The following is a 14,748-nucleotide window of genomic DNA, read 5'->3' as shown; positions in this document are numbered from 1 at the left end:
CAAGTACAAGCCTAAGGTTCAAAGAAGATACTAACCTCTATAATTCTCTTGTGCTGCACATAATACATGGCCGTTCACCTATCATAGGAGCAGAACACTACCTGAGCTAACTTATACCCACCTGAATCATGAAGAGGCTCAAGCCTAAATGGACACTAGCCAACTTTGATGTCCTGTTCAAGCAGTCTTTTCCCACCTTCTTTGTTCTTTCTGGAAGTGACACCTCTCACTGCCATTTCTCAGACCAAAACATCATTAGTTTCAGACAAAAGTATCATAAGAAATAGCCAGGACTCAGATTTCATGTTAATTTCCCAATGATTATCCAGTTATGAAGAAATGAGGAAATACACGATAATATTACCGCATTTGAAATAAGCTTCTTTTGTTACCTACCATGAAAATGGTTACTTGAAAAGGCCAGTGGTTTCCTGATGTATTGAAGTTTCTTCTTTTTGAAAATTTGTTAGTTATTTCAAAATTTTCTTAAAGTACCAATTAGAGTACTTCCAATCTGTACAACAGTGCTATACTAACCTTGCAAAGTACTTTATCTTTATAATAAACATCTTAAATATTATACATTAAAAAAGAACGGAGGAGAGTGAAAGAAAAATGATAAATGATATTACCACATCTTGAGATGCATACTGGGGATCCTCTGGGTTGACTGACCAGTAGCAGTAATCAAAGCCAAATGCCATAACCTTCTCCCGGGAGTCCCCAAAGCCATCTGTTCGACTGTCCACCTAAAATCAAACACAGGATCCAGTGTCTTTTCTATCATAATATTAGAATCTGGCCAGTGGCACTTGATCACCCTCTACTATAGCTAGAGAGACTTGGACTGGTCATGAGACTGTTTATATTATCTTCCTGAAAAAGAAAAGGTAACCTTTGTCTCCATCTTATTAGATACAAATAAAGCACAGATAACTAAATTTGTCTGTCATTCTATCATATATCTGCCTACATATGAACCAACTATATGAGATGTGGTAAAGCTTGGGAGAGAAAGCCTCTCCCGCTCTGGGCATCTTCTTATCACTACAGGTTGAATGTCCCTTCTTTGAAATGCTTGGGACCAGAACTGTTACAGATTTTTTTGGATTTCAGATTTTTTTGGATTTTGGAATATTTGCATATACATAATGAGATATCTTGGGGATGAATCCAAGTCTAAACATGAAATCCTTTTATGTTTCATATACACTTTATAAACATAGCTTGAAGGTAATTTTATACAATATTTTTAATAATTTTGTTCATGAAATAGTTTTGGCTGCAACCCATCACATGAAGCCAGCTGTGAAACTTTCCACTCATGGCGTCATGTCGGCATTCAAAAAGCTTTAGATTTTGAAGGATTTCAGATTTCAAATTTTCAAATTAAGACGTTCAACCTATATTATTTCTTTTCTAAGTATTTCTGCAGAGGATACTGGAAGTGCGTGAGTAGTTTGGCCATGGTGCCTGACAGGCTTCATCAACCTGGGGCTTTCACTGAAGTTCCTGGAATATTCAACCCCCATTTAGACACCACATTGGACAGAAGAGTCAGAAGCAATCTAGCTGCTCAAGGTAGATGAGAGTAGAGCCAGAGCTTGGCCTTGCACTGACCTCCAGGTACTAAGGAGAATGGCATTATTCACAGAAATGCCTTATCTTATACACTCTGGACAGGGAAAGACAACCCTGCCACTAGCCATCATAAACTACAGAAGAATGAGGCTGCCAGAATGATTAAGAGATTCTTCGTGGATAAATGACCACAAGGAAGTCAGCAGCCAGGGAGGTGTGCAGAAGGCAGATTAAAGTTTGATCTTGGCTGAGACTTATTCTTAAGAACCAAAAACATGAGAATCTTACAACAAAGCAGCTGAAGTGATTAGGCAACAGAGATACAAATAAGAGAGAGCAGAGAATAAAAGGTCCTTTGTCCCTGGGGAGCCCTGTTGAAAGTCTGATAGGTCCCCATTGTTTTTTAGCAGAGAACTAATGACAAGAGGAAACACATCATATCACAGGAGTAACAAGAGAGCAGGCATGACTGTGAAGACTGGGGTCCAAATAACTCTCACTTTTGCCAGTTTCCTCAGCTCTCAGGAATGCTGAGTACCACCTGCAAGCTGACTATAGCAAAAGTCACATGGTCAGCTTCCCCAGTCTCTCTCCACTCCCCAAGGCCCAGAAAGAAAGAAACCCCTCCATCTTCTGTTTGCCTAGTAAATGGAGGAACAAGATGGAGAAAATTAGCCCTAAGGGAGACTGAGGGGTATGGAAGGAAGTTCCAAATGTCTGTCCAATTATGACTCTAAGTTCAGTAAGATCTGTGAAAGAGAATCTGTAACAAAACCCAGGCTAGTGACTGACTCCCTTCTGGGATCTTAAAGATGTTACTTGGATCTCAGTATAGCTAAAAGAAACCCTGTATTACCAGGTGCATACTACAATCCCTAATAATGTCTCTAGATAAAGTGGTATCAACTGAAAAGATTAGGACAAAGTTTAACTGGTGGTCAGGTGAGTTAAATAGAATATGGAATGCCTGCAGCACGATTTGAGTTAACTATTGCCCCCAAAACATCCCAAGTTTACTTTCAAAACATCTACCAACTAATTTCCAAAATAGATGCACCCTATTTGATAAAACTTAGGCTGCAGCAGCTAAATGCCCTGCACTTCTTTCTTGATTTCTTAATTTGCTTTATGATTGGCGTAAGCTCCTCCCCCTATTCCCCTTATATACCCCTTCCTCCCCAACTCTAAACACATTCACATATACACCTTCAGCCTGGAAGCCCCTGTAACAATATTAGCTCCTCAGTGGAAAGAAAATGAAAAACAATTTCAGGCTTACCTTTAAATTCCTGATTTTTGCCACTTTGCCATCAACTTCCACAATAATTCTTCCCCCTTCTTTGGTCTCCCTAGAAACAAGACCCAAGCTCAGAAGAAATGTTGTTTTTAAAGTCAAGAAAAAAGAAGCTGAAACCAGTGCTAGTGGGACAAAATATTTCCCTTCTGCTGTACCCTTAAGAGAAGTGTCTGTCTCCATAAATGGCTATAAGCGACGCATCAAGCAGTCCCCTAGCTGGCATGCTTCCCTGGATCTTTACAATTTGGCTCTGGAACAGCTCACATTCACATTTAGTACCCTCTATGTGTGAGGCACTGTATTAGGGGCACTACATATTGTTCTTCATCTTAAGCTATCCTCCTACATACCCTCCTGACATAGCTTGCTAACATATCATTTTTACAGGAAGAGGACTAAAGCTGAGAGAAATTATGTAACTTGTCCAAGGCCACACAGCTATCAGTGGCAGAGCTAGCATTTAAACTCATATTTGTCTGACCAGGAAGCCTAGGCTCTGAATTATACCTTAGAAGTCAGGCTTAGAAACCCTAGAGAGTGCGGGGAGCAGTGGCTCACACATACAATCCCAACTACTTGCAAGACTGAGAGTCAGGAGGATTGCTTGAGCCCAGGAGTTCAAGGCTGCAGCAAGCTATGATCACGATGCTGCACCCCAGCCTGAGTGACAGAGCAAGATCTCATCTCTCAAAAGAAAAGAAACTCTAGAGACCATCCTTGGCCCAGCATATAACACGGCATCATCTCTCATTTTCTCCAGCATTTTGGGCATGGATATTGACAAAAAAAAGTATCGGAATCCTCTCTGCTGAGACCCTGAGAATTTTTTCTCAAATCCTTTCTTTGTATCTTCTTAAATCAGAAGGAGGGCCAAGCTCCTCAAGAATCTTCCTATGTTGCAGTTATGTAGTAATACTGCTAACAACTAAACAATCTCTACACTCACTTTAATGGGCTTAATCCAGATGACCCACATACCTGATACCTATCCTTTTTCATGATATAAAAAGCCACAGCTAAATGTTAACAGATGAGAATTAATTAGAACATCCTCCACTACAAACAAAAGTTATCAATTAAATTACTCCTAGCCTAGAACCTGAAAGTTGAGACAATACCTTCAGTCTTATTTTTTATCCTTCCTCAGGCTTCCCAGGCTATGACCTAGAGGACTGGGGATAGGAGAAGCACAGTGAGACAGGGGTCTTTAGATTTAATTTTGTTTATTGATTTATTTAGAGACAGGATCTCACTCTGTTGCCCACGCTGGGGTGCAGTGGTGCAATCATAGCTCACTGCAGCCTCAATTTCCTGGGCTTAAGCATTTCTTCCACCTCAACTTCCCAAGTAGCCAGGATTACAAGCACGTGCTACCATGCCCAGCTAATTTTTATTTTTTTATTTTTTGTTGACACAGATTGGTATTGAACTCCTGGGTTCATGCGATTCTCCTGCCTCAGTCTCCCCAAGTGCTGGGATTACAGGCATAAGCCACACTGCCTGGCCCTTTCTAAAACGTTTAAAAACCAGACAGCCAAGCACAGAGGTCTGAGGAATAAAAATTGTTGTAATGTATTCTTTTATCAAATGTTCATAAAAACCATTGAAGTAGTTATCCCTATTTTACAGACTTAAAAACAAAAAACAAAAAATATGTAGGTTTCCTGTCATCGTCGTCGTCGCCGCCGCCGCCGCCGCTGCTGCTGAAGCTGCTGCCGAGGCCCGAGGATCGGGTGGCGGCAGGGGCGGAGCCAGACGAGGGAACTAGAGGAAGCGAGCGAGGAGCGCGCAGAGCTCGCTTTTCCACCCGCCGAGGAGCTGGAGCAGACCGGCCCGGCGCCGCCGCCTACCCGCCACACAAAGCCCAGAGCCCGCGTCCACAGCCATGTCCTCCTCCGCCGGCAGCGGCCACCAGCCCAGCCAAAGCCGCGCCTTCCCCACCCACACCGTGGCCATCAGCGACGCCGCGCAGCTACCTCATGACTATTGCACCACGCCCGAGGGGACGCTCTTCTCCACCACACCAGGAGGAACTCAAATCATTTATGATAGAAAGTTTCTGTTGGATCTTCGTAGTTCTCCCGTGGCTCAGACCCCACCTGCCATCTGCCCAATATCCCAGGAGTCACTAGCCCTGGCACCTTAATTGAAGACTCCACAAATAGAAGTCAATAATTTGAACAACTTGAACAATCATGACAGGAAACATGCAGCTGGGGGGGTGATGCTCAGTTGGAGATGGACATCTGACTCTCCTGCAAGGATTAGAAGAAAAGCAGCAACACTGATACCTGTGTGCACCTGATTTGGCCAATAGGATCAACAGTGAAAAGACAGAAGAGGCAATACCAGAGGTCCCCATTACAGTCTCCGTCTCCCACTCTTCCTCTGGGTGCCAAATGATGGGAAGATGAGCTTCATCTGACCATTTCTTCTCCCTGTCTCCTGTTCCCCTTCCCAGTTAAACAAGTTAGATTGAAGGCCCTTGGTGTATTTCTGTAGAGCTAAGCAGTCCTTAGAGGAAAACAATTAAACTCTGGCTTTCCTAGTTTTTTGTTTTTTTTTTTTTAGACAAAGTCTTCCTCTGTCGCCCAGGCTGGAGTGGAGTGCAGTGGCATGCTCTCTGCTCACTGCAACCTCTGCCTCCCGGGTTCAAGCGATTCTCCTGCCTCAGCCTCCTGAGTAGCTGGGACTACAGGTGGCCGCCACCACGCCGGGCTAACTTTTTGTATTTTTAGCAGAGACGGGGTTTCACCATATTGGCCAGGCTGGTCTTGAACTCCTGACCTTGTGATCCTCCTGCCTTGGGCTCCCAAAGTGCTGGGAGTACAGGCGTGAGCCACCACGCCCGGCCTTCTAGTTGTTTTTTTATTGAGAGCCACCCTCATACCCTCAATTTTGTCCCAAATCAAATATCAACCTACAACTGCCTGGCTTGTTGTTGTTGTGCTTGGGAAGAAATGGGGAAGTCTGAGGAAGGGATACAGAGGCTTGGTGGGCCTAACACCATTCATGTTCCTTTGTATCCCACCTATGGTTCAGTGTTGCAAGATTCTGGGCTTGGGGTCTTTAAAACTAGCAGGGGGGAATGATAAAAAAGAGAGCTGCTTTTCCTTTTACCTTGAGGTATTTGTCCCTTGGGACAGAGCACAGTTTGTGCAACTCTGGTAGCATTACCCTGTGACACTGTTTTCAGGTCCTCTTCCCTTCTTTCCTCTGGGAGGAATGTCTTCTGTCTTTGGTATTATAGTTCATCTTCCCATTCTTTTACTTAGCACATTTGTGCAGGTATTTTTAACTCTGTACATCAGAAGAGAGCCCTTGATAACCAGTCTTGCTCTTCTTCTGCCATTCCTCCCTGCTTGCATCTTGTTGCTGGCAGAGTCCTCTTGTACTTCAAGAAAGTGAAGTGATTTTGTCTGCTCCTAGAGCAGGTCCATACCTAGTAATAGAGGCACTTTAGCCTCCACTTGGTGGGTAACGCCTGATCACAGTATTGTGTCAGATAATGCCTAAGAATGACCTCTGAAGAGTGTTGACCCATTTGAGTACCCAGTCTCAGTAGTCATTTTTAACTCCAGTGAGCATTGTGATAGTTGTTCTCAGATTGCAGTTTCTTATGTTTTGAGTTTGAAGTTGATTTTCAGAATGTTCTTAGAAAAGAATTGCATTTTTTTTCCTTTGTGGATCTGCTTTGTTTGGCTGCTGGGATAGATAAGCATGGGCTTAAAAAATGTGTTCCTCCCAGTTTTCTTGCCTTTCCTATCATACTCTGAATTTCCCTACCTCCCTCACTGTCTTCCTCTCTCCTTCCTTTCCTTCCTTTTTCTCTACCTGGCCATTTTTCAAATTTACATCAAAGATAGCTCAAGTGTTAGTATCTGAGAATATCTGTCACTCCTCTTATCTGAGAAGTGACCTTTTATTTTTAAGATGACTACAGACCTATTTTTAGATATGTTTTCAATACCATTTTGAACAGCAACTTTTTAATTAAACATCTTCCAGTGTTAGGAAGGTGAGAAATGTTCACAGGCGAGTCTGCTGTTCTATGTGACCATCTTTTGTCTCCTCTCATCCCCCAGGAGCTCTTTATTTTCCCCTCTAGTTTTGGATGTGCATGTTTGGAGTGTGTAGTGGGTGGTTTGTAAAATTGGACCATTCTGCCTTGTTATGGGTTGTTCATGAAAGCCTCATTCTTTTCTCTGACCCTTTAGCTTTTGCATTCACCCTCCTTCCCACCTACCTCTCCTGGAACTACTGACGGGCATAATAATCCCAGGAGAATGACTCCCCTCATAGAAAGATTAAAACATCCATCCCCTCATAGTTAAGTAGCCATTGGTATCCTGGGAATTTCTGGTTGGATTTGGTGCCCTGAACTTTCTTAGTAAGAAATCAGATCCCAGGGTGAGAGTAACAAGCCATTTGGCCAAGAAAGAAACCTGTTTGTTTTCCTTTTGAACTATGAAAAGACCCTGTTTGTGAACACATTTTAGAAAGAAGAGAGGAAGGATGTCTGCAGAACTTTGTTCTGTTTTCTGCTACAAAAATGTGAATAGTTCAGAGTGAAAACCTTTTGTGATGGTTGATGTCTCTCAGGAATAAGCTGGATCTCCAATGTTTTGGGGATGCTTTGAGTCTCAAAAGTTGATATTCAGAAAAGTATCTTTTGTTTGTTTAATGTATCCCTGTTCTGATTTTAATTAAACTCCAAATCTCATTTTACATATTCTTGAAGCTATACAGTGGGTAAAGAGTAAGTTTTCACAGGGCAAATAGTCTTCTAGAGCCTACAGTATTGGCAGATCAGATGTGTTCTCATAATGGTTAATTGGAGTAGACAAAGGGCAGCAATTTCATGAGATATGCAATTTTTGATTATGGGAAACTGTGAGGTAGAGGGGAGGACATCAAAATCATTTCCTATACAGCAGTATCATTTTATTGAGGGTCAGGCTGGGCGTGGTGGCTCATGCCTGTAATCTCAGCACTTTGGGAGGCCACGGCAGGTGAGGTCAGGAGTTCGAGACCAGCCTGGCCAACATGGTGAAACCCTGTCTCTACTAAAAATACAAAAATCAGCTAGGCATGGTGGCAGGCACCTGTAATCCCAGTTACTCAGGAGGCTGGGGCAGGAGAATCGCTTGAACCCAGGAGGCGGAGGTTTCAGTGAGCTGAGATCGCGCCATTGCACTCCAGCCTGGGTGACAGAGTGAGACTCCATCTCCAAAAAAAAAAAAAAAATTGAGGGTCAACTCTAGTCCTACTGAATAAATAGGCACTTGAGACACTAATGCAACTTTTCTGTAATCTCAAAAAGAGCAGTAGGTCTAATGAATCAAATCTTGGCTCTAACTACTTTTAGAACTTAAGCCAAACCATTCTGTCATCTGGAAAAACAAAAAATAGAAGCTTGGGCCAGATCATCTGTAAGATTTCTTCCCAAGCACAACATCAGATCCAATGACTCTGTCAAGTGAGTGTGTGCCAATGACTTATTTGAAGGTTGGAACAAACCACATAATCACCAGGTTCCCCACATTCAGATAAGCCTCGATGAAGACTGTATAACACACCCTGAAGAACAGCTGCCATCTCTGCAGGATTCTGTGAGAAGAGGGAAGTGATCTGGACCTCTTGGCTGGGGCCACACTGGGTTTATCTGTATCTGCTCCTGAATCTTCAGGTTGCTACAATCTGTTCACACCTGGGTATCTACAGTCTTGACATCCTACCACTTGCTGCTCAAGGCTCTTAACTTGAGCTGGAAGTAAATAAATTGTGCTTTCATTTTCCCTTCACTTTTGTTTGGTATGTTATTCTCTACTGTGGCTGCAAGTAAACCAATTTCAGCATCATTTTCTTAATCTAATTCATGCTATTATAAATTCCTAGTGTCCAGCCGGGCGCAGTGGCTCACGCCTGTAATCCCAGCACTTTGGGAGGCCAAGGCGGGCAGATCATGAGGTCAGGAGATCGAGACCATCCTGGCTAACACGGTGAAACCCCATCTCTACTAAAAATACAAAAAATTAGCCGGGCATGGTGGCGGGCACCTGTAGTCCCAGCTGCTGGGGAGGCTGAGGCAGGAGAATGGCGTGAACCCGGGACGCGGAGCTTGCAGTGAGCCGAGATCGCGCCACTGCACTCCAGCCTGGGCGACAGAGCGAGACTCCATCTCAAAAAAAAAAAAAAAAAAAAAAAAGAAATTCCTAGTGTCCAAGGAACTGAGAAGTTACTGAATGTTAGGAGTGGTCAATATTGTTATCCTGAGAACCCTAAAAGAACAGTTTCACAAATACAAAATATACCAGAGGCTACCTCCAGCATAGCATCTGCACTTATAAAAAAAACCCCCCAGCCCTGAGCTACCACATCCAGTTATGAAGAAGTCAGGTGTCACAAGCCATTTACCCATCAAAACGCAGCAGTTCAGGCATCTGCTTTCCCTCTTTCTTCAGTGTACTTCTTTTGCCTTCTTCCTATTCTCTTTTAACTTTTTGTTTCTTTCCATCTCATTGCTCTTCTCATTAGTCTGTCAATTACAAGACTTTTCAAAGCCAATCATTTCTATACGAGGACAAACATAATCCTCACTAGTACCAAATTTTATTACGGGAGACAATTCCTTTCTTGATCCTTCTGCCCAATTATAAAGTTATCTTATGTCCCAGAGATTTTTAAACTTGCCAAATAATTCCAACATGTGCCTCCTGGTCCCCAAAGCACCCTCTGCCAGATTTACCTCCCACCACTCACTTCCCTCCACACCAACCACCCCTTCCCCACCAAAACTTAACCTCTAGTTAGTCCCTTACAGTCTAAGTCCTTTGATCTTGGCGGTCTTACTACATAGAAGGCTCTTTAAATTCTCTCCACCTGTCAACAAACTCTAATTGATCTTTAAAAAACACTTCAACTGGTGACAAAGAGAAAAAAGTTCGTGGCTGCACACTGGATATCTCAAGAGCTGAGATGAGAGGTGCCGGATCAAAATAAGCCACGAGAAAACGGGCACTGAGGGCTGAGAAAGAAGGGGTTGGAACAACTTCTCCTACTTAACAGTTCCGTCCTGGATTAAATCAGCTGTCGAGCATAGAAAGAAACCGCGACCTGTGTGGGCCTCAATTTCCCCCTCACGCCCTCACCTTCTGCTTTCTCCACATCTTCGCAGAGAAACCCACGCGCACCCAGGAGCACACACCATTCAGCCTCAGTCCTCATGGGTACTCCCAAGCCCCCAGAAAGAGAGAGGAGAATGCTCATCCCTCTCCCAGCCTTTCTCCAAGGCCCAACCCGATGTGGCAAGCCTCGAGCCGCGGTCCCTCGAAACTCCTGCTGGCAGGACGCCAGCGACGCTCACCCAGGGCAGCCCTCCCGCGGCCGTCCGGGAACCGCTATCCCCAGGACACAACGCGAAACTCGACTGAGGTCCCGTCCCGCCAGGCCTCCGCGGGTTCCGGACCCCGACCCCCGGGGTCACTTTGTCACCGATTTCTGCGCGCCAGAATCTCTGCAGCGGGAGACGCGGACCTCCCGCTCTTTTCAGCTCCTGTGAAGCCTCAAGCGCCCTCTCCCGCCCAGACTCACCTCTTGCTGAGCGGCCGGACCCGCACGGCGACCTGCACGTTCGCCATCCGTCTGCCACAACCCAAGTCCAGCAGGTCAGCTCAGTGGCAGCATCCCAGGCCCCCGCCCTAAGCCCAGACGCAGCCCCAACCCAGCCCCGCCCGCCCCACGCGCCTCTGGGGACGCCGCCGCGCGGACGCGAGCTGCCGCCCGAGCGGGGCGGTGCCTGCCTAGCTTCGGCCAATCCTGAGCCCGGTGGGCGGGAGACCTCCCGGCCCCGCCTCCCCTCAATTCTCCTTAAAGCCTCCCGACTCGACCCCGCCCAAACACGCGCCGCAGCCCGAGCAGGCGGGCTCCTGGGGACGCTCGGCCAGTTGTTAGCCTGGTGGGCGGGAGGATGCCAGGGCTCGCTCCGCCTCGTTCCACCCGAAGCCTCCCGAGTCGCCCCCGCCCAAGCACGCGCTGCATCCCGAACCGGGTGGTGCCCGCCGAGCCTTGGCTAGTCTGTGGGCGGGAGGACGCCCAGGCTCGCCCCGCCTCGCTCAGCCCCACAGCCTCTTGGGACGCCCCCACCCATGCGCGTGCCGCACCCGGCCCAGCAGTGCCGGCCCAGCTTCAGCCAATCCTGAGCCGAGTGGGCCACGAGGACGCAGTGCCAAGTCTGTTGTTCCTGGCCCCGCTTACCCAGAAATAGTTTTTGTTCTTCGACTCGGTGTCCGTGCTATGTAAAGTCAAGTAAATCAATTAAATTTTGGTCCGAAAGTTTGCAAAGTAATTTGCTAAATACTTTTATTCTCTGAGTTCGCTTGAACTGTCAATTCTGTGGTTAAATTTTCGAGGCAGGCGGGGTGCAGTGGCTCACGTCTGTAATCCCGGCACTTTGGGAGGCTGAGGCGAGATCACCTGAGGTCAGGAGTTCGAGATCAGCCTGACCAACCTGGTGAAACCCCGTCTGTACTCAAAATACGAAAATTAGCCGGGCCTGTTGGCGTGGGCCTGTAATTCCAGCTACCCGGGAGGCTGAGGCAGGAGAATCACTTGAACCCGGGAGGCGGAGGCTGCAGTGAGCCCAGATCACGCCACTGTACTTCAGCCTGGGCTACAGAACAAAACCCTGTCTAAAAAAAAATAAAAAAATAGAAGGCAGTCCCTTACTGGCAAGGTACTTCCTGACATCAGGGACAAAGCATAGATGGAACCAATCTAGAAAAAGGGTTATTGTCCAGGTCTTCTTGTACAACCAAAAGATAGGTGGCTGGTGTTTATCTTTTCCCTTCAAGGCTTGAGGGTTAGCAGCCATATAGATAAGGGCAGTGCTGATCATAAACCCAATTGCATTTGCACAAAATATTAGCCTATCCCTTCCTGCCTTAAATCCTGGTGCTTGCTTCTCTTCCTTACTAATAAATGTCCTTTGTGGCATTTATTTTTCCAGAATAGGGAACTTGCATATGCACCGAAAAGCTGTTCAGGCAGATACCCTTTCTTCTCAATGATTTCCTTAATGGTGTCTAGGAACTCATTTGCTCCCTCTTGGTCAGCAGAAGCTGCTTCTCTTGTTATCTTGACATATTTTAAACCAAACCTTTCCAAATTTATCAAATCATCCTTTACTGGCATAAAATTGTTTAGCTTTAGATCCTTCACCTTCCTTTTGCTTCAAGTTGTCATATAATGACTTTGCTTGTTCTCAAATCATATTAAGAGTATATAGGTATATAGATATGTTTTCCTTTTTTTTTTTTTTGAGACGGAGTCTCACTCTGTCGCCCAGGCTGGAGTGCAGTGGCGCGATCTTGGCTTACCGCAACCTTCAACTCCCTGGTTCAAGCAATTCCCCTGCCTCAGCCTCCCGAGTAGCTGGGATTACAGGCGTGTGCCACCACACCCAGCTAATTTTTTTGTATTTTTAGTAGAGACGGGGTTTCACCATGTTGGCCAGACTGGTCTTAAACTCCTGACTTCAGGCAATCTGACCACCTCTGCTTCCCAAAGTGTTGGGATTACAGGCGTGAGCCACCACGCTGGCCAGGTATGTTTTTCTTACAGCAATCCTGTACCCACATAAAAGCTTCATTTTCTGTTTGTTGTTGTGTTTTTTGTTGTTTTGTTGTTGTTGTTGTGTGACACAGAGTCTTGCTCTGTTGCCCAGGCTGGGGTGCAGTGGCACGATCTCAGCTCACTGCAACCTCTGTCTCCTGGGTTCAAGCGATTCTTCTGCCTCAGCCTCCCGAGTAGCTGGGATTACAGGTGTGCACCACCATGCCTGGTTAATTTTTGTATTTTCAGTAGAGATGGGGTTTCACCATGTTGGCCAGGCTGCTCTCAAACTCCTGACCTCAGGTGATCTGCCCACCTCGGCCTCCCAAAGTGCTGGGATTACAGGCATGAGTCACTGCGCCTGGCCAAAAGCTGCATTTTCAATATGAGATAAAAAGACATCTCAGGGCTGGGCACCGTGGCTGACGCCTGTAATCTCAGCACTTTGGGAGGCCAAGGTAGGAGTATTGCTTGAGCCTAGTTTGAGACCAGCCTGGGCAAAATGGTGAGACCTCATCTCTACACAAATTTAAAAATAAACATAAACTATAAAAAGGTATTTCACAAAAGCGCAAGGTTTTTGTGCCTCCTGGTGTAGCTGTGGTCATGGCTGCACAATTTTTTAAAATTTTACAATGGTCCTTACAATGGATTCATTTATCATGAAATGGTAGGCAACCACAGCTGCAGATCTATAGTAAATATCAAGCAATTCAGCTTTTTCTTGTAATGTCATGACTTTTCTCTGCTTCTTGGGAGCACTTCCAGCATCACTAGCGGCACTTGGTACTGGCCCCCTGATGTTATTCAAGGCTTATGATATTGCACTGAATACGGTGAAAAACACCCAAGAACCTCAAGAGATCACTTTTTATTGTGATACACAGTTTACTGAAGAGAGGAACTGCTATGATGATTAGCATCACAGAGTTTTAAGCAGATGCTGGCAACACTTGACTCACTAAAACAGGAGGCAGTTACAAAATTACAGTAGTACAGTATGTACTAGTTTATAGTTATGTTTTTTGGGGGGGCTTTCACATTTGTTGATTTTTATTGGCGATCTCTTTTTCAATACAATTTATGCCCTCATCCCCATTTCCAGTCTGATTATACAATTGCTAAGTGGCAGAAAGGTCTGGAATAAATATTTAAAAAAAAAAAGGCAAAGCTGTGAAACTAAGTTGCATGCAACAGGTTCTATGAGGGTGGGGGAAGTGTGTGAGAAATAAAACAGAGTAAGACAATGTAATTGGAAGGTTTTAGCTAAAGTTCTTTTCAGTCATCTTTGTCTTTTATTCCATGTTTCAGGATGCTTGTGAACTCGATGTAATTGAAATTCCCCTTTTTGTCAATAGGTGCTTCTCTGTGCAGCTCATCCACTTCCTCATCTGTAAACTGATCCCCCATGGTTGTCATCAGCTCTCTCAGGTAATCTTCCTGAATGGTGCCTGTTGCTTCTTCATCAAAGCAAGCAAAAGCATTTCTGATGACATCTTCAGGATCTGTGCCATTTAACTTCTCACCAAACATGGTGAAATTAATGGGCCCTGGTACCTCATTCATTGTGGCATCAAGGTATGCATCAGTGGGATTCTTCCCTAGAGAAGCAAGCATATCATGCAAATCTTGTTGATGAAACCATCTCTGTTCTGATCAATCATGTTAAAGGCCTCTTTGAACTCCTGAATCTGTGACTGGTCAAACATGGCAAACACATTGGATATTGTGCACTGAGGGCATTTCTTGGTGGTCTTCGTCTTTACCTTTTTGCTCGACATGGTGGTTGTTTAATTCTGGCACCAAACACCAGAACTGGAGCCACCCTGTGCGAAATGACGAGCGACAACGAAGAGCGTGGGGCTGTGGCTGGACAGTGGCGGCTATAGAGTTATGATTTAATACTGCATTTTAAATTTGCTTACATGTACAGTCTGTATGTTTTCATAAAATTTAACTTTTAATAGATTTGTGTATTTTGTGGTAGTAAATGACAGACTTGTATCTACATATATTTTTTGCATTCAAGACATCTGTAGGCCACATAGTTCATCTGTGAATTTTTTTTTTTTTTTTTTTTTTTGAGACAGAGTTTTGCTTTTGTTGCCCAGGCTGGAGTGCAATGGCACCATCTCAGCTCACTGCAACCTCCGCCTCCTGGGTTCAAGCAATTCTCCTGCCTCAGCCTCCCAAGCAGCTGGATTACAGGCATGTGCCACCATTCCTGGTTAACTTTGTAATTTTAATAGAGACGGAGT

The 14,748-nt window shown here is 45.1% G+C and overlaps 1 protein-coding gene and 2 pseudogenes across 10 annotated transcripts in view; 1 reads left to right on the top strand and 2 right to left on the bottom strand.

The window, feature by feature from the left end:
• STARD9 (StAR related lipid transfer domain containing 9) overlaps positions 1 to 10,647 on the bottom strand; it is a 151,375-nt gene extending 140,728 nt beyond the window's left edge. For 3 of the 10 annotated variants that reach the window (XM_024232715.3, XM_054532653.2, XM_054532658.1), the window contains exons 1-3: positions 10,472 to 10,622; positions 2,861 to 2,930; positions 633 to 749 (exon numbers count right to left, since the gene is read on the bottom strand). In XM_024232715.3, the coding sequence (XP_024088483.2) occupies positions 633 to 749; positions 2,861 to 2,930; positions 10,472 to 10,518 (234 nt within the window). In that variant the 5' untranslated portion in view covers positions 10,519 to 10,622. The other 7 variants (XM_054532649.2, XM_054532651.2, XM_054532652.2 and 4 more) reach the window with 7 other exon arrangements.
• Positions 4,696 to 5,412, top strand: LOC100452023 (eukaryotic translation initiation factor 4E-binding protein 2-like; annotated as a pseudogene).
• Positions 10,648 to 13,345: 2,698 nt separating the features above from the next.
• LOC112129025 (myosin regulatory light chain 12B-like) lies at positions 13,346 to 14,442 on the bottom strand (annotated as a pseudogene).
• Positions 14,443 to 14,748: the final 306 nt, after the last annotated feature.

This window comes from Pongo abelii, chromosome 16, assembly GCF_028885655.2.
Source record: "Pongo abelii isolate AG06213 chromosome 16, NHGRI_mPonAbe1-v2.0_pri, whole genome shotgun sequence".
Taxonomy (NCBI): Eukaryota; Metazoa; Chordata; class Mammalia; order Primates; family Hominidae; genus Pongo; species Pongo abelii.
This window is presented reverse-complemented; position numbering and strand designations above follow the sequence as displayed.